At 41.0% G+C, this 19,705-nt stretch overlaps 1 protein-coding gene across 1 annotated transcript in view; it reads right to left on the bottom strand.

The window, feature by feature from the left end:
* pdgfc (platelet derived growth factor c) overlaps positions 1 to 15,073 on the bottom strand; it is a 158,381-nt gene extending 143,308 nt beyond the window's left edge. Inside the window, exon 1 of the mRNA XM_051928584.1 lies at positions 15,038 to 15,073. Coding sequence (XP_051784544.1) covers positions 15,038 to 15,073 — 36 coding nt within the window. The remainder of the gene's footprint in view (positions 1 to 15,037) is intronic.
* Between the last annotated feature and the right edge of the window lie 4,632 nt (positions 15,074 to 19,705).

Below are 19,705 nucleotides of genomic sequence, written 5' to 3'. Positions count from 1 at the left end.
TCCTCTGTCTGCTAAACCTACAGTCTGCCTTTAAAAGAGTTTAAGCACAATAATTCCAATTTGCAGAAGAAACTGCAAGTAGTCTGCAGAAAATTGAAATTGAATTAATTCTGCTTAACTGTACTGATAGACGATTTCCTTGTTTAATTTGCAGTTTAATTGTTTCATTGTGTGAAATGATTGTTTAATTGCCATGGTGTAAATCACAAACGTTGTGCAATAAAAGTTTAGAACAGCCCGGTTAGGAGTAATGGTGTGCAGACAGGAGATTAAATAGGCCGTGCTGCATGCAGAGAGGAATCCCATAAATGGAGCGAGCTCTGAAATGAAATAATGCAAAAGCTTCTTGAGGCAGAACAGATGGCTCATTTTTGTTTTTTTTTTTTTGTTTTTTTTAAAGTGTCCTTATTTAATCTAATGGAGTATGCTGTGATTTGACCGATGGATTGATCGAGATGGATCACTATACGGTCAGGTATTACAAGTGCGTGTTTAGAAACACAGTCCCTCGAGGCCGCGTGATCACAGACAGACCTTTAGTTATCAGTTTCAGGCAGACATTCCTTTATTTTTTTTGTTTGATTTTTTCAAGACACCACAACCTCTTATATCTCCTTCAACTCCCCCCGTTTTCTTCTGATATTTTAAATAAACACTTTTGAGTAGAGAAAACCCACCAGTGCTTGTCAGCGTGACTAACTGCCAGTAAAAAGAAAGTTTTTACAGAGTAGCAGAATGGACCAGTGCTGAATTAGCACAGCGCATAGAAAGTAAAGTCAGTGGGAAACCTTTATTCCGTTAGATGTGTCGTCTCTACTTTAGTGACGTCTGAATGTGTATGTTAAGAATGACTTCAAACATATACAGTAATCCCTCCTCCATCGCGGGGGTTGCGTTCCAGAGCCACCCGCGAAATAAGAAAATCCGCGAAGTATATGTTTATATGGTTATTTTTATATTGTCATGCTTGGGTCACAGATTTGCGCAGAAACACAGGAGGTTGTAGAGAGACAGGAATGTTATTCAAACACTGCAAACAAACATTTGTCTCTTTTTCAAAAGTTTAAACTGTGCTCCATGACAAGACAGAGATGACAGTTCTGTCTCACAATTAAAAGAATGCAAACATATCTTCCTCTTCAAAGGAGTGCGTGTCAGGAGCAGATAATGTCACATAGATAGAGAAAAGCAAACAAATCAATAGGGCTGTTTGGCTTTTAAGTATGCGAAGCACCGCGGCACAAAGCTGTTGAAGGAGGCAGCTCACACCCCCTCCGTCAGGAGCAGAGAAAGGGAGAGAGAGAGACAGAGTTTGTTTTTCAATCAAAAATCAATACGTGCCCTTCGAGCTTTTAAGTATGCGAAGCACCGTGCAGCATGTCATTTCAGGAAGCAGCTGCACAAAAGATAGCAACGTGAAGATAATCTTTCAGCATTTTTAGAGGAGCATCCGTATTGTCTAGGTGTGCGAACAGCCCCCCTGCTCAATCCCCCTACGTCAGGATCAGAGAAAGTCAGCGCAAGAGAGAGAGAGAGAAGTAAGCTGGGTAGCTTCTCAGCCATCTGCCAATAGCGTCCCTTGTATGAAATCAACTGGGCAAACCAACTGAGGAAGCATGTACCAGAAATTAAAAGACCCATTGTCCGCAGAAATCCGCGAACCAGCAAAAAATCCGCGATATATATTTAAATATGCTTACATATAAAATCCGCGATGGAGTGAAGCCGCGAAAGGCGAAGCGCGATATAGCGAGGGATTACTGTAAACCCAACTTGAGTATTACTTTTACCTAAATGCTACAACGTAAATATTCATAAGATCATACAAATTTGACCACAGTTCACTCATTCCCCTCCTTGTGACATCACCACTTTTAACCCCATTCTGCCTCATCGACCAGGGAAGATGCTCAAGAAGCCTTGAAGAAGATCAACAGGCTTTGCATCTTGATGCCCCCACAATCTCCTGCATCATGAATTACATGACCAACAGACAGCTGCTTGTGAGGCTGAAGGACTGTGTGTCAGAAATGGTGGTGTGTAATACTGCAGTATACTAGGAATCAAGTTACCCAAACTATTCTATAAGATTTCTGTAATTATTTACCGCTGATGTTTCTGATCATAAAATAGGTCATTACAATAACAATTGTCAAGAAGAATTCATAATTAAGTGCAGAATTATGGTATTTGAGGGTTCTTTTAGAGCAGGATTCTCAAACTCCGGTCCTGGGGCCTCATGCATAATGCTGTGCGTAGAATTCACACTAAAACATGGTGTACGACAAAAGTCGAAAGTGCCTCTTTCTCTTCCACAAGTTGGCTCAAAAACTAATCAGCACATTGTCATTTCCTAATAGGCTTAACTTTTGGGTTTGGTATTTTTCCGTCCAGCCATTTTAGCTCCGTCCTCAAGAAACTGTGACACACAGACACAGACACACACTGATCATTGAGATATCGATGTTTTCGGTATCAGCAGACCCTAAAATGTTGAGATCTTTCGAAAGCTAGAGATCAAAATATTTGATGAAGGTTATGATGGGGAAGGGTGCAAAGCAAAAGGCTTATGCAATAGACAACACTGAAAGCTCTGCATCTGTAGTATTCAACGGATGGTACCACAGCATTAGAACATTAGAAAAATCTAGATGAGAACAGGCCATTTGGCCCAACAAAGCTCGCCAGTCCTATCCACTTATTTCTTCCAAAAAAAACATCAAGTCGAGTTTTGAAAGTCCATAAAGTCTTACTGTCTACCACACTACTTGATCTCTTATTCCAAGTGTCTATCGTTCTTTGTGTAAAGAAAAACTTCCTAATGTTTGTGCAAAATTTACCATTAACAAGTTTCCAACTGTGTCCCCGTGTTCTTGATGAACTCATTTCAAAGTCACAGTCTCGATCCACTGGACTAATTCCCTTCATAATTTTAACACCTCACTCAGGTCTCCTCTTAATCTTCTTTTGTTTAAACTGTAAAGGTTCAGCTCTTTTAATCTTTCCTCATAACTCATCCCCTGTAGACCTGGACTCAGCTGAGTCGCTCTTCTCTGGACCTTTTCATGTGCTGCTATGTCCTCTTTGTAGCCTGGAGACCAAAACTGCACACAGTACTCAAGACGAGGCCTCACTAGTGTGTTATAAAGGTTGAGCAGAACCTCCTGTGACTTGTACTTCACACATCAAGGCGCTATATTAACCTGACATTCTGTTAGCCTTCTTAATGGCCTCTGAACACTGATGGGAAGTCGATAGCTTAGAGTCCACTATGACTCCTAAATCCTTTTCATGAGGTGGACTCTTGATTTCCCGACTGCCCATTGTGTATTCAAACCTAACATTTTTACTTCCTATGAGTAACACTTTAAATTTACTGACATTAAATTTCATCTGCCACAAATCTGGCCAAGCCTGTCTGCAGTCCAAGTTCTTCTGTAATTATATAACAGATTCCAAATTATCTGCTAATCCACAAATCTTGGTTTCATCTGCAAACTTAACCAGCTTGTTACTTATATTCCTATCTAAATCATTTATAGATATTAAAAATAGCAGCAACCCCAGCACTGACCCCTGCTGGCCACCACTCTTAACATTGGCCAATTCTGATAAAGTTTCTCACACCATCACCCTCTGCTTCCTGTATCTGAGCCAATTCTGCACCCATCTACACACCACACCCTGAAGTCCCACTTCTTTTAGTTTGATGCCCATCTCTCATGTGGCATCTTATCAACACAACACAACTGATCTTCGTGTTTTTTGTTTGCTCTTTATACGGTTCGTAAAATAAAGAGACACAAAATTTCAAATTCTAAGCTACAGGGATGGTCCATCTGCAGGGACCAACACATCTAAAATGCAAATATTACAAGGAGAGGAAGATGTGCAGTCAGTCCTCAAGGCTGAAGCTGCCCTTAAACTCACTAAATTCTCCACAGAAGTCTGAATTTTTCATTTTGTTTCCCCTACTGATTCTGAACCTTTGATTACTACAACAGAAGCAGCTGCTGTTGTCTTACTGTTTTTAATTATGTCTAAACTAAATTGCAGCACAAATGTTGTTAATCATTTGCGCATTGATTACTGTAAATAAGCCATTTGGACGTAAAATAAAGTCATTTGTGTGATGTGGCATGTACAATGTACACATGGTTTCAATGTAGCTGAAGCACTGCTCTGTGCATTATGGCTGTTAAACGACCGCATGCCATTAAGCTGGTTTACTATGCCTTTGCAAAATGTTATCCGATTAGTAGCTAATTTAAGACCCATTGCACCAAAATTAAAAGCTACATAGCAGCAGCCTAACGAAAAAGCATACTTTCAAAGAAATGGAAATCCAATGTTTATAGTCATTTAATTAGTAAGGAAAAAGAGCTCGTTTTACGGATTACAGAGGGCTTGCAACGTTCTGCGGTTTTACAGGAATTACACAATCTGAGGGCAAAAATCACTTAAAGGGGTTACACAAGACACCATGTGAGTTCTCAGAAACTGATGAATCAGTTTCAGCTGAAGGATGAGTTTCCAGCCTCCTTCATCTGTTCTCATTGATAGATATGTCACTTTGTGGGAATCGACTCCATTTTGGGAAGAATGCCAGCAAGGGATGATAAACATGGACACATTCGTTGGTACTCCTCCACAAAAAAGATGAGCCCACAATTGTCTCTGAAATAACCTGAAATTGATAAACGGAATTGGCGCCCATCACTGTTTATTCTGCATTCAACAAAAATCCGACTTTGCTTTCGAGTTTTGATACAATAGAATGTTTCAAATAATAACACAAGTGAAAACGGTATGGACGGAAATGATGAGACCCTTAACCTAATATTTTGTTGCACAACCTTTTGAGGCCTTCACTGCACACATCCATGAGACGTCTGCACCTGTCCACAGGTTGTTTGGCCCACTCGTCCTGAGCAAACTGCTCCAGCTGCGTCAGGTTTGAAAGGGGTCTTCTCCAGACTACATGTCTCTGGTCTTTCCATAAACGTTTGATAGGATTCAAATCAGGGCTCACAGAAGGCCACTTCAGAGTAGTCCAGTGTTTGGTTCTTGATTCTTGATGCTTTTCGCTGTGTGCTTTGCCTCCTTATCCTGTTGAAGGATCCTTGACCTGCGACTGCGACAGAGCCAAGAGCGACGTTTGGGGGTCGACTTAAGAGGGCCCAGCTTTTGAGGTCTGTGTGTCCCGTTCGAGTGGATTTGTCAAGTTATATTCTCCAGTATATATATATATATATATATATATGAATGGAAGAGAAGGTCTGTGATACGGTTTGCATATTTGCAGCTGGAGATCCACGAAGGGAGAAAAAATGAATCACGTATCATAAAGTAGTTTTTATTCCTGAGCTTTCAACCCCTATCAGGGGTATTCATCAGAGGATAATGCTTAGACTTACAAGAATTAAAGGCAATATATAGCAACACATTAAGCGTTTGGTGGAGGTGACTAAGTCCGTATGATCAAGGGGGGTGGGGTTTGTATAGTTTATTTATTATGTACATGTTCTTCTTAAGTTTGCATATGCTGGATTTATGTCCAAGTGTCTGTTGATGGCGTTTTCATCTGATAGCCAAGACTCGGCCAACTTTCCGGCACTTTTAGTACTGGCCTTAAATTTTACTTTTACATTGTCCCAGTTGAATGTGTGTCCTGTCGATTTAGTATGTGCATAGATCAAAGATAGTGCGTCCTTTCTTCTGACGGCGTTACGATGTTCCTGTACACGTGTTGAGATTCTTTTTGACGTTTGTCCTATGTATACCGCTGAGCAAGAATTGCATGGGTTACTATAAACTGCGTTTCGTGTTTCTGCTGTCAATTTCTTGTTTTTAGCATTAAACAGGACCGTGCACAGATTGTTCGTGGGTTTGTGCGGTATACATAGGACAAACGTCAAAAAGAATCTCAACACGTGTACAGGAACATTGCAACGCCGTCAGAAGAAAGGACGCACTATCTTTGATCCATGCACATACTAAATCGACAGGACACACATTCAACTGGGACAATGTAAAAGTAAAATTTAAGGCCAGTACTAAAAGCGCCAGAGAGTTGGCCGAATCTTGGCTATCAGATGAAAACGCCATCAACAGACACTTGGACATAAATCCAGCATATGCTAACTTAAGAAGAACATGTACATAATAAATAAACTATACAAACCCCCCATACCCCCCCCTTGATCATACGGACTTAGTCACCTCCAACCCCCCCCCCAACACTTAATGTGTTGCTATATATTGCCTTTGATTCTTGTAAGTCTAAGAATTATCCTCTGATGAAGACCACTGATAGGGTTTGAAAGCTCAGGAATAAAAACTACTTTATGATACGTGATTCATTTTTTCTCCCTTCGTTGATCTCCAGCTGCAAATATATATAAATATATATATATATATATATATATATATATATATATATATATATATATATATATATATATATATTTGAGACACTGCACTCAGATTAGACTATGAAGATGTCATCAACGACTTGTCCAATTGGAATGCAAGAAAAGTGGATTTTAATCTCTGAACCTGGAAACTGGTTAGAGATTTCATGGAGATACCTCTATGTTAATTTCACACTTCCTGTCGAAACACTGAAACTCACATTTTATCTGTAGGCCATAAACATTTCTGAATATTAATGCACAAAAACATTTATCGCTAATGATAACTGGCTGAAATGACATCAACGTGAGTTATGACTGCGCCATCCTGCATATCGAGACTCAAGGTATGGGCCTACTTACAATTTGGGTACTTTTCTAGACTTTTTCTAGAAGAGGCCCTGCTAATTTCTGCATGACACCGCATTGCATTTCGCACTGTTGTGGTATTTTTATGAATTACGAATTGCAGCTTTTTAATAGATTATACCGTTATATTTTTGATAAAGTACATGTGTTATCTTACAAAATGAGAAATTCTGGTGTATGTTAACGTTATTTTTATTAAATTCAGTCCACATATACTGGTAACAGCATTTGACGTAACCGGCCCTGCGTGGGGTTGATCAGTCCTAGGCCCCACACACCTGTAAGGCCACTTCTGGACAGATGCTTTCTGACACATTTCATTCCAGAATGTTCCCTGCACAGACTCAGGACAGCCCACGACAGACACAGCAAATCAGTGATCCTCCTCCATGTTTCACAGTAGGTCTGACGTTCTTTTCTTAAAAAGCTTAATTTTTTCTGTCAATACACCTAGAGCTGATGTGATTTGCCAAAACGCTCCAGTTTTGTCTCATCTGTACAAAGGACCTTCTCCCGGAGGCATTATGGCTCATCAATATGCATTTTAGCAAATTCCAGTCTGGCTTTTTTATGTGTTTATTTCAACATTAGAGTCCCTTGGGTGTTCTTCCTTTGAGCCCACTGTCACTCAAAAAGAAGTGGATGCTCCATTCCATTTGAAGTGAGAAGTCAGCATTTCCAAGTTCCTAGTTGGAATTTTCAGCTGGAATGCCCCCTGAACTAGAATTTCCAACTTGGAAACTCAGGGCTTGTTTTGTCAAGTTGGAGTTTTTCCGAGTTCAGATTATGATGTCAATCCATATTGGTGATGTACACTACAGACTTTTACGAAAGCTATAGTATTATGCTGTTTTTTAGCAGTTCTGTCCATTTGTGTCTCACTAAATCAGTCGTACACACAGCACTGTCCAGCTTCTGTCCATGGATATGTTGCCACAGTGTTTGGATACACAAAATACAGTGTCATGCACACGGACGCTGTTAACTCTGGTGTGACATCATCCAACAGCTCTGACATCTGACTTCCGAGGTAAATTGAACACATCATAAGAACATAAGAAATTTGACAAACAAGAGGAGACTATTCAGTTCATCAATCTTGTTTTGTCCCTGTATCTCAAAGGTTTTCAAGGTCTCTGCTTCAATTCATCATCTCGGTAATTGGTTCCAGATCCCAAGTGTTTTCTGGCTTCAGTCCAGAATGCGCTTCTCCTTAATGTCCACTGTTATCCTTGAATATGTGGTTCACTGTTAAGTTGAAAGAATTCTGCTGGAACTGTTTTATCAGTGCCTTAATAATTAGGCATGCCATAATTGAGGACCACCGTGGCTGCAGGTTTTCATTCTAACCCTTTTCTGAATGAGTGACCTGTTTTTGCTGCTAATTAACGTCTTTTGAACTAATTTTAATTGATTTGCTCTTGAAGACTCAGACCCCTTAATTGTTTCTTTTTCCTTAATTAGCAGCCAAACAATAATGAAATACAAAATGAGCCAAAACAACTGGTGTCCACCATACAATATCTGAAAATAAAGAAACATGAAGGTCTCAGGAATGTCAATCTGCTCAGGTCCCCAAAACATTTTACCAGAGCTCTTAGAAAAGAGAAAATGAACAATTTTGGAAATGTCTGCTATTGCACCACGAGAGCAGCAACAAGCCACGAAATTAAAGAACGGGTTTAATTAATAACAGAAATTGGCACCTCATTAAGCAGCTGATTGGAGTGAATTGGTTGGAGTTTGAGGCCCTGACTTCGCTGGGGGGTATTTTTCGTACGTGGATTACTCGTTTAGCCGGATGTAATTGTTGACGATTTGGTCTGATCCTGGATCTGTCAGTTTTTCGAAACTCTTGCTGGATGTGTTGTCATAGCAGCACATCCTAATCCTCTGACCTGCTCAGAGCAGGTTTGTTCGATGTAAACAAGGATTAGCTCACACACGTAATCAGTGTCCGTGCATGGAATTCGTTCAGTCATGGCTTCACCGTTCATGAATGAGCAACCAATTGATATCGGTGCGCAAATTACAAGAAGAGAATTTCATATAGAGAGGGTTTGTACGATCGGCAAGATCCTTTATTGCTCCCGGAGGAAATTCTTTTCGAAAGATACCGCTTTAGCTGAGGGGGAATATTGTACCACAAAGATTTATTAACACCTTATATTCAAAGTCAAACTCGGCGAAGTCGGGCTCTCACAACCACACAGACAGTATGCATTGCTTTGAGGTTTTTTACAAGTGGCACTTTTTTTATATACTGTAGGCGATGTGGAAAATCTAACTAAAAGTGTAGTTTGCCAGGCAATTTGCAAAGTCTGTTTGGCTCTGAAATATTTCCTTCGGGTTTTCATAGTGTTTCCTGGACACCTGCGTGTGTGCAGACAATAAAAGAGGCGTTTCATGCCATTGCAGGTAGGTAATACACAGGCAAAAACACCCACAGTTCCATAAAGAATCTCACAATCAGCCTAACATTCTCATTACCAGGAGTTAAATCAAACATTATTTGGAAAATGTACCTCTCCTCCTGATGAATAATCAGACACAGTGTCTTCATCAAATATTTGACCTTCGTCAATATCTCGTTGGTCAGACACAAGTTCAAGGGATATGACATTCCCTGCAACTGACCCAACAAAAAAAAGAGGGCTATATGGAACATACCTATGGCACACATGGAGGACAAATATATGCAATGACCATCCTTTACCTGAAATGAAGTGACCACTGCATCCTGCCACTGGTTCTGAGGAGGAGCTTCCCCCTGGAATGCCCTCAGAAACAGGGCGATGGGCATTTTGCTGGAGAGCCAACTCTTCTGTAGGGGTTAGGTCTGGACCGCGTGGACCTCCACCTGTTTTTTGCTTGTCTGCCTTCTTATTAGCTTTAAAATTAATGTTTTTTATATTATATATGATTATTTATGTCAACAATTCTTTAAATAGTTATATACCAATATTTACCAGTTTGAAATATATTCTTGTACTTCACTTTAACCTGTTCCCGTGTTATCCTTGTGCTCACGTTTGATCTGGAATTATGACATATTAAATAATAATTAATCTGACACATAGGAAATGAAATGCTGCATTCAGTAAGTACAATGCACACTACTTAGCATTTAATTTGTCGGCCACTTTTTGCCAGCTGTCTTTTCTGGTTTGGGCTGCTTTTGCAGTGTTACCCCTTGCGCATATTAAATCTTGAAATTCTTCATATCCTTCGAATAAAAGGTCCTGCTCCGCTTGTGTGAAAAAAAAATGCGCTTGTTCTTTTATCATTTTGTTACAGCCTATCAAAGACTTGCTGATCATGTTTTCTAGACTCAATATATATGGGCTTTTCAATCAGCGTGGGCGCACGCATTCATCTCGGATGATTAGATCCAGCGAGACTAATCTAATACACGGCTGCGTTTGAAAAACTGACTTATCCCAGATGAGTTTCACCGGCAATAACTCATCCAAGATGAGGCATCTGATCTCGGATGATTTAAGCGACGTACGGAAAATACCTCCCTGGTCTTCTGTTGGCTCACTCACTTCACATTTCATTTCTGTTTGAGTGCCGTTTAAGGAAAGAAATGAAGTAATTCAGAGGAACAATGAAGAAATTCAGGGGAACAAATCTTAAAAAAGCAACTCAATTAAAATGAATTCACAAGAAGTTAATTAACAGCACAAACAGGGCACTCAATTTAAAAGGGTTCGAATGAAAACCTGCAGCCATGGTGGTCCTCAAGGACCCCTGTTCTATTGTGTCAACTACCACATATACAGGGTGAGTCAAAATTATGTTAATATTTGAATGGCGGAAACAACTTATTCAAAAAACATTCTTCATATGTGAAAGATGATTTACAGGAATGTCTCAACCTGTTCGCCATCATGTTCAACACATCATGTGGCACATAAATTGGTCACAAAAATTTTATATAAGTATATACACAGCAGTACCATTAGTGTTAACATAATTTTTACTCACCCTGTATAAAGTCAAAGCTTACTGTACACATACAGAGATCTGCACAGAGCAGACATCTGTTTTGACATTAAAGAGTCTTTTTCTGCTGGTCAGTGTACAAAAGCAAAATGAAATCCACTGTGACTCAAAGCTGTTTAACAATAAAATGTGAAAACTTCCAAGGGGTGAAAACTTTTTTAGGTGCTGCCCCTACTTTGGTAAAGGAGACTTTAATTAGTAATCGGCACTTTGTTATCAGCTACTGTGTTATGCCAACTTACAAGATGCAAAAATTTTGAAGAAGAATGTGAACGATGAAGCAGAAAAATATGCTCGTTCACATCAGATAAGCGCATAACCAGTGTGCGATAAGGCTGACATTTTACTTTTATGTCTGAAGAGACTCACGGCGGCAGGTTGTTTTGAGCCAGTTCCTCCACTTTTTCTTGGGCCTACTCAAGCGTGTCATATAGCAGGCATGTTTTGTCTAATGTATTTGCTCAAAGCGTCTCTCTACCACACACGCCCTTCCACCCCAAGTCCACACACACACACACACAAACCACCTCAGTTAGTTAAACAGTGTTGAACAATATTGCGCAAGGTGGTCTTTTTTAACCATCAAACCCAAGTTTCCTTTGACCCAGTTTTCTACATGAAAAACTCACATCAGAACTGCTGAACTACAATATTGCCATTGTCCTCTGCTATGTATCACTGAGGCATAAAGAAAAAGAAAGAAAGGTAATCATTAACCGGGTTAAACTAAAATTATGTGTAGCCTTTAGAATTCAAGAAACAAAAGATGGGCATTAGTTACAGTGAGCTGTTACAAAAAAAAAATAACTGCAGAAAAAATAGGAAATGGCAGATATATATGCATGGAAAGAATGACAAGAAAAGTGTAGTGCTAAGATAAATTAATAAGTATAATAGTATTATAATTATTATTATAGTATTATAATTATTAAGTCCCAAAGGTATCACGTCCTAGTGAGCTGAATGATTTTCGGCCTGTTGCTCTGACATCACATGTGATGAAGACCATGGAGAGGCTGCTGCTTCACCACCTTAGGCCACAGGTTCAACACGCCCTTGACCCTCTGCAGTTTGCATATCAGGAGAAGGTGGGAGCAGAGGATGCCATCAACTACATGCTACACCGATCCCTCTCTCACTTGGACAGAGGCAGTGGTGCTGTAAGAATTATGTTTCTAGACTTCTCTAGCGCCTTCAACACAATCCAACCTCTGCTCCTTAGGGAAAAGCTGACAGAGATGGGATTAGATTCATGCCTAGTGGCATGGATCGTGGACTATCTTAAAGACAGACCTCAGTATGTGCGTCTTGGAAACTGTACGTCTGACATTGTGGTCAGCAACACAGGAGCGCCACAGGGGACTGTACTTTCTCCGGTCCTGCTCAGCCTATATACATCGGACTTCCAATACAACTCGGAGTCCTGCCATGTGCAAAAGTTCGCTGATGACACTGCTATCGTGGGCTGTATCAGGAGTGGGCAGGAGGAGGAGTATAGGGACCTAATCAATGACTTTGTTAAATGGTCCGACTCAAACCACCTACACCTGAACACCAACAAAACCAAGGAGCTGGTGGTGGATTTTAGGAGGCCCAGACCCCTCATTAACCCAGTGATCATCAAAGGTGACTGTGTGCAGATGGTGCAGACCTATAAATATCTGGGAGTGCAGCTGGATGATAAATTAGACTGGACTGCCAATACTGATGCACTGTGCAAGAAAGGACAGAGCCGACTATACTTCCTTAGAAGGCTGGCGTCCTTCAACATCTGCAATAAGATGCTGCAGATGTTCTATCAGACAGTTGTGGCAAGACGCCCTCTTCTACGCAGTGGTGTGCTGGGGAGGCAGCATTAAGAGGAAAGACGCCTCACGCCTGGACAAACTGGTGAGGAAGGCAGGCTCTATTGTAGGCACAGAGCTAGACAGTTTAACATCTGTGGCAGAGCGAAGGGCGCTCAGCAGGCTCCTATCAATTATGGAGAATCCACTGCATCCACTAAATAGTATCATCTCCAGACAGAGGAGCAGCTTCAGCGACAGACTGCTGTCACCGTCCTGCTCCACTGACAGATTGAGGAGATCGTTCCTCCCCCAAACTATGCGACTCTTTAATTTCACCCAGGGGGGTAAACGTTAACATTTAACATTATACAAAGTTATTGTCTGTTTTTCACCTGCATTATTATCATTCTTTAATTTAATATTATTTATTGTATCATTATGCTGCTGCTGGAGAATGTGAATTTCCCATTGGGATTAATAAAGTATCTATCTATCTATCTATCTATCTATCTATCTATCTATCTATCTATCTATCTATCTATCTATCTATCTATCTATCTATCTATCTATCTATCTATCTATCTATCTATAATTACACACTAGCCATCCGTTTCTTCACATGCCACATGTTAAAATTTTTCCTTACAAAAATTCCATCCATTATGAGGCCCGCTTTATCCACTCACATAGCCACATGGAGTATCCAAGAAGAAATGGACCGAAAGTGTGAACTGTCCCAGAATGGGTTGGCCTGTCCATCTTAGGTCGTACTCATTTACATTCCTGCATTTGGCCAGCTTAGTGTCACCTATTAACCTATAGATCAGGGGTCCGGTCCTGGAGGGTCCCAGTGGCGGCAGGTTTTCATTCTAACCCTTTTCTTAATTAGTGACCTGTTTTCGCTGCTAATTAACTTCTTTTGAATTAATTTTAATTGATTTGCTCTTGAAGACTCAGACACTTTAATTGTTTCTTTTTCCTTAATTAGCAGCCAAATAATCATGAGATACAAAATGAGCCAAAACATGACCAGCACACTGTGTCCACCATACAATATCTGAAAACATAGAAAGGTCAAGGTCTCAGGAATGTGAATCTTCTCAGGTCCCCAAAACATTTGAACAGAGCTCTTAGAAAATCAAACAATTTCGGAAGTGTCTACTATTGTACAATGACAGCAGCAGTAAGCCATGGAATTAAAGAGCTGGTTTCATTAACGACAAGGATTGGCACCTCATTAAGCAACTGGTTGGAGTAAAATTGGTTGGAGTTTGAGGCCCTGACTTAGTTGGTCTTCTGTTGGCTCACTCACTTCACATTTCATTTTTGTTTAAGGAAAGAAATGAAGAAATTCAGAGGATCAATAGTCAATTAAAATTAATTCAAAAGAAGTTAAGTAGCCGCAAAAAAAGAGTTTACTAATTAAGAAAAGGGTTAAAATGAAAATCTGCAGTCACTGGGGCCCTCCAGGACTGGAGTTGGGGACCCCTGCTATAGATGGTGTCATGCATGTGTGTCTGAGTGTCACCCTCCGAGTCCTTCCTAGGTATGTGCTATTACCCTGAGCTATGAGGGGACATTGAACACTGCCACTAACTGACTTGTCTTCTTTTATCTCCACAGTGCTGAGGGCACTGACTCCGCCTCAGCTGGTCCCTGGTCCTTAAAAGCAAGACCTAACCGAAGGGGGGCGACACTTCTGGTTCAAGTGGCCTAAGGAGAAGAGCTGTTCATATTCGCTTCCTGTATATCAACTGAAGTAGCCAGAGTGTTACGGGGCGGCCTTTTTTGTTTTCCTTTTGGAGCACCATCACGCATTGTTTTTGTTGTTCTTTTCGATTAAACAGGGACTGTCATGTTGGCACCCCAAAAATTCATTGCTGTACCAGCCTGTCATGTCCCTCAGATTACCACAATAGATAGAAATTTTATTGTCCTGGCTGGGAAATTTGGCTTTTTACTGAAACTCATTAAATAAACCTAAAAATCATATTTGTTGTATGCTGACTGCACAAGGTAACAGCAGCTTTTAAGTGGAGATGAAATCAGGAAATGTCAAAAGAATACATAAATAAATGCCAAGCAAGGGGTCAAAATCAGAATCATTGTCTGGAAATAGTACAGAGTAGAGGCAGCCCTTCCAAAAATTATTGTGAGGAGCAAGGAGACCAGGAGATGTCACATCAGGAAAACTCATAATAAGGAACAAGGAACATTCAGAATCAAAAAGATCATAAATAATCAGCAAACAAAACATCCATCCATCCATCCATCCATCCTCTTCCGCGTATCCGAGATCGGGTCGCGGGGGCAGCAGCTTGAGCAGAGATGCCCAGACTTCCCGGCCACTTCTTCTAGCTCTTCTGGGAGAATCCCAAGGCATTCCCAGGCCAGCCGGGAGACATAGTCCCTCCAGCGTGTCCTGGGTCTTCCCTGGGGCCTCCTCCTGGTTAGACGTACCCGGAACACTTCATCAGGGAGGCTTCCAGGAGGCATCCTGATCAGATGCCCGAGCCACCTCATCTGACTCGTCTCGATGCGGAGGAGCAGCAGCTCTACTCTGAGCCCCTCCTGGATGACTGAGCTTCTCACCCTGTCTTTAAGGGAAAGTCCAGACACCCTGCGGAGGAAACTCATTTCAGCCGCTTGTATTCGTGATCTCGTTCTTTCGGTCACTACCCATAACTTATGACCATAGGTGAGGATAGGAGCGTAGATCGACTGGTAAATTGAGAGCTTTGCCTTACGGCTCAGCTCCTTTTTCACCACGACAGATCAATGCAGAGCCCTCATCACTGCGGACGCTGCACTGATCCGCCTGTCGATCTCACGCTCCATTCTTCCCTCACTCGTCAACAAGACCCTGAGATACTTGAACTCCTCCACTTGGGGCAGGATCTCGCTCCCAACCCTGAGAGGGCACTCCACCCTTTTCCGGCTGAGGACCATCGTCTCGGATTTGGTGGTGCTGATTCCCATCCCAGCCGGGCACAGCCCGAAGAGGTAATGTGGGTCCCCCTTCCCATGGGCTCACCACCTATGGGAGGGGCCAAGGAGGTTGGGTGCAGTGTGAGTTGGGTGGTGGCCGAAGGCGGGGACCTTGGCGGTCCAATTCTCAGCTACAGAAGCAAACAAAACACAAAGACAAAACAAAAGAGTAGTCAGAAACAGAAGGACAACGAAAACTGAAATGAAACCCAGTGCTAGGCCTACTTGATAACTAAGCCAACTATTCTAGAAAGGTTTTAGATAGAAGTTAGGGTTGGATGAAAGGATAATGCTACATTGTGGAACCTCTGAGATTCCCCATAGACATCATCAAAGTGCTGCTTATGATCAACTGGCTCATACAAGTAACTGTGTGTTGCATACACAAAAGGAGGTAATCTGTATAAATAAACTTGTAAGTCATTTCCTTTTGGATATCCATCTTAGTTCGCTAATTGCGCAATAACCACTAAGACGATTATCACGAAATTTTCCATGTACTTTGCTGTTGATCCAACTTATAAAATACATTCATGATGGAAGGAAAGGAAACTTAAAAAACAGTGTTGATGCAGGGGCTACAGTACTCATCAGACAGCATGAGTGTACTAGGATGAAGATATCACCAGCAGCAACAAAAGCAAAAGATACGTACACCGTTTTCTTCTCAATTAGTTTGGCCTTGTCTCACAAGATTGCAGCTTTAATCTAACAGTAGGTCTTTTTTCTCACCGTGGGTTGTGTTTAATCATGTGAAATATTCAAAAGATAACTTTTACTTGTTTATTTATTCCAGCAACACCAGGAACTTCAGCTCATCTATATAAATAAAACCGTAAGTCATTTCAATTTAGATGTCTGTTTATTTGTTCACTAATCACACAAACAAAAAATTTTGCAAGTGCTTTGCCATTAGTCCAACTTAAGATATAGGATATTTATTATGTTAACATTTGAATGGCGAAAACAATTTTTTCACAAAACATACTTCATATGTGCAAGATGATTTACAGGAATGTCTCAACCTGTTCGCCATTATGTTCAACAAACAAAAAACAATGAGCATCAGTATCATTTAAAGCTCAGACAAACATTTTGCTGGGGAACAGACGATACCACAGTTCGTATTCTGTCCTTCAGGTCATTGATATCACAAATTTTCCTGCTCTACATGCGCTCCTTCACCATACCCCATAACCAGAAGGCACAGGGTTCAAATCAGGGGAGTGTGGAGGCCATGGCAATGGTCCACCACAACTTATCCATCGACCTGGAAAGGTGTGGTCGAGATAAAATAATCCATTAGCGTTAACATAATTTTGACTCACCCTGTGTTGTATCAAGAAGAGGGGTTATAATAGGAGGAAGTAACTCGCAGGCATGTAGTTTAAAGCCTTTGATTCGGGTCACCTGGAATTTCTGTTGGCCATGAGAGAAAAGAAAAATTAAGGGGAATGTGAAAGGTAAAATAATGCAGAGAAAATGGAAAGAGGTAGACAGAGAAAAGTACTCAGAGAAAACAGCTTTGTGTCCATACAAATCGGATACAGAGGACAAGAGGGGCTGCCACAGCACCCTCCTGTGGTATAGCGGGTCCACAGCTCATGTCAAAAAGGCCAGTTTTAAAATAAATAATCGCCGCACTCGTGGCTTAGAGAGGGGGCATGGTAAGTGTGGTGGATCTGTTCCCGGGGTGATTCATGATGTGGTCGATTCTCGCTTAAGTGCACAGGTGAGGAGTTGTCTGCATCCATAATTGTTCCCGGGAGCTGCTGATTTCAGAAGGAGGCGGCTAGCAGAAGAGGAACAGGAAAGGAACAGGAAAGAAATGGATGGAAGTTAAGGGACGAAGAAGGCTGGAGGCGTTGAAAGCCGGTGCAGGAACAAGCAAGAGAGCAGGTTTCCTGGTAAATGCAGGCAGCTGGAATGGAGAGCCCTTCACGAGTAGTGTGTGGCCGACACTAGAGGAGGGGCAGTTGGAAGTGGTCGCTCCAGCTGAACGGTTTGTAGGAGCTGGAGTGACCGGCAGTATGGATGACTCCCCGCGGAAGGCAATGGGAGTCGAGGAGACTTAGGAGGGTGAGCCTCAGTGTGAGCGACCTGGTCGTTGAGGGAACTCAAGTCTCGGTCCAGTAAAGTAGCTGTACGGAGCCAGGGGAGCTGCCAGTTGAACAGAGTAGGCATCAGGTTTTTAAAAAAGGACAGCTTCCAGCCATTGCTTTTACTTTGTTGTTTTTTAAAGAGTTTTTCTATTGGATTTTAACCTCCACTCATCACTCGTTTTTATGGATTATTTATTTATGGATATGTGAGAGACACTGCACTTTATTTATTTGGTCACTGTTTTGTTTTGTTGGTATTAATAAAAGCACTTGTCACTTTTACACCATCCCCTTGTTTCATTGTTATGCCTCACTGCCAAGCTCATTGGTGACATTACCGATAGTGTCGGGTTCAAGAGCTCCCTGAAGCTGCATGGGAACCTGGAGTGAACCCACATCATCACACTTCCCTATGGTAAATTATTGGTGAAATGTAGAAAATGAAGAAGTAAAGAAAATGAACCAGCTCTATGTTAACGGGGGAAGCGGATACCTGCCCACAGTCCAGTTTAAGTCTGAAGATTGAAGAGGAGTTATAGAGCAGTAAAAGTCTCCTGTAAGGGAGTTAAAGTCTCCAACATGGTTAAAGTCTGTGGCTGCTTTGACTCCTAGGGGTCACAGGCTGACAGCAGGCTTGGAAGTCGTAAAAGAAAAAAGATAAGGAATCTATGGATGGAAAATGTAAAACGGATGATAAATTGGAGGCTATCACCAATACAGGGAGTTCCAGGCTGGCATAAGTTGGGGGATTGTGAGCCCTCATCTATTTTAGTATTTAGAATTAAAATAGAAAGATGGCAGAATTTTAAGATGTGATCGTTTGATTTCATTGATTCCAATTAAATTGTAAATATGTTGTTGCTTATTTAACTAAAGGTGTTCTTATGCTTTGTCAAAGATAAATTCATGGAGGGTTACACAAGCAAAAACACAATATCGTTAAAATATAATCGAAATACCCTGCATTGTGCTTCACTCAGTATTATCCATCATCAAGTACACCAGCAATCCATTCATCCAACAACTACTTAAAATATGGAACCAATGCAGGACACATTTCAAGGTAGAGGAGCTCTTATCTGTTTCTGCTCTACACAATAATTATTTCCTTCTACCCTCTCGGATGTACTCAGTGTTTAACTCATGGAAACCACTAGGGATTATGACATTAGAGATCTTTATATAGACAACATATTTGCATCTTATGAACAATTACACTCCAAATTCAGCCATCCAGCACCATGGACTAGGAGTCTGAAGCACTAAAGAATTCCAAAGCACGTAGTCCCAAACACTTCCAATAATACACAAAGGACTGGAATATCATCATCGAATCCTGGCTAGTAAAAAGGGCAAGCACAAAATCTTAAAAAATGGAAGATTTATTCTTCACAAAAAAGTATTCCAAGCACAATGACAAGCACAAAGGCAAAAGGGAATTTGCTGGAAACAAGATGACAGTCCAAGATGAGTAGTCCCAATACAGAATCCAAAAGTACGTTTAAAATATAGAGCAGAAGGTGGAAAACTAAAGAATTTACATACACACAAGAACTCACCACTCCAGAGCACATTCAGAATTAACAAACTGGATCTTGAAAGACTTACAGGGTAGAGGGCAGTTGCTGGTGGTGATTGGCAGGTGGCAGCGCCTCTTGGGGGACAACCCACAAATCACATGAAGCATAACAAAGACAGCTTATACCCATAGACAAAATCAAAAATAAAGAAAGCTGTACATAATTAACTTAAAGAAGATCAAAAACTAACAAATAAGATGTAAGACACAAATCTGAACCCTGGTTGAGAAATTATATGCAACTACATGTTTTTTTTCTGATATGCAAATTAGAAATTTTGTTAATAGAAATATTCCCAGCTTTCCACATCTTACATCCATATCAATCCCAGAGGCCATATTGACCAGTATTGGTGAAGAGTCAGACAGCATTTCAACAACATACATTATAAAAACATTTTAACACTAGAATCCCTGAAGCCTGCAAAAAAAGTTGTAATGCCAGGCCACCTTAAATTC

This window comes from Erpetoichthys calabaricus, chromosome 5 (assembly GCF_900747795.2).
Source record: "Erpetoichthys calabaricus chromosome 5, fErpCal1.3, whole genome shotgun sequence".
In the NCBI taxonomy this organism is placed as follows: domain Eukaryota; kingdom Metazoa; phylum Chordata; class Cladistia; order Polypteriformes; family Polypteridae; genus Erpetoichthys; species Erpetoichthys calabaricus.
Note: the sequence above shows the minus strand (reverse complement) of the source record. Positions and strands in the feature narration are given on the sequence as shown.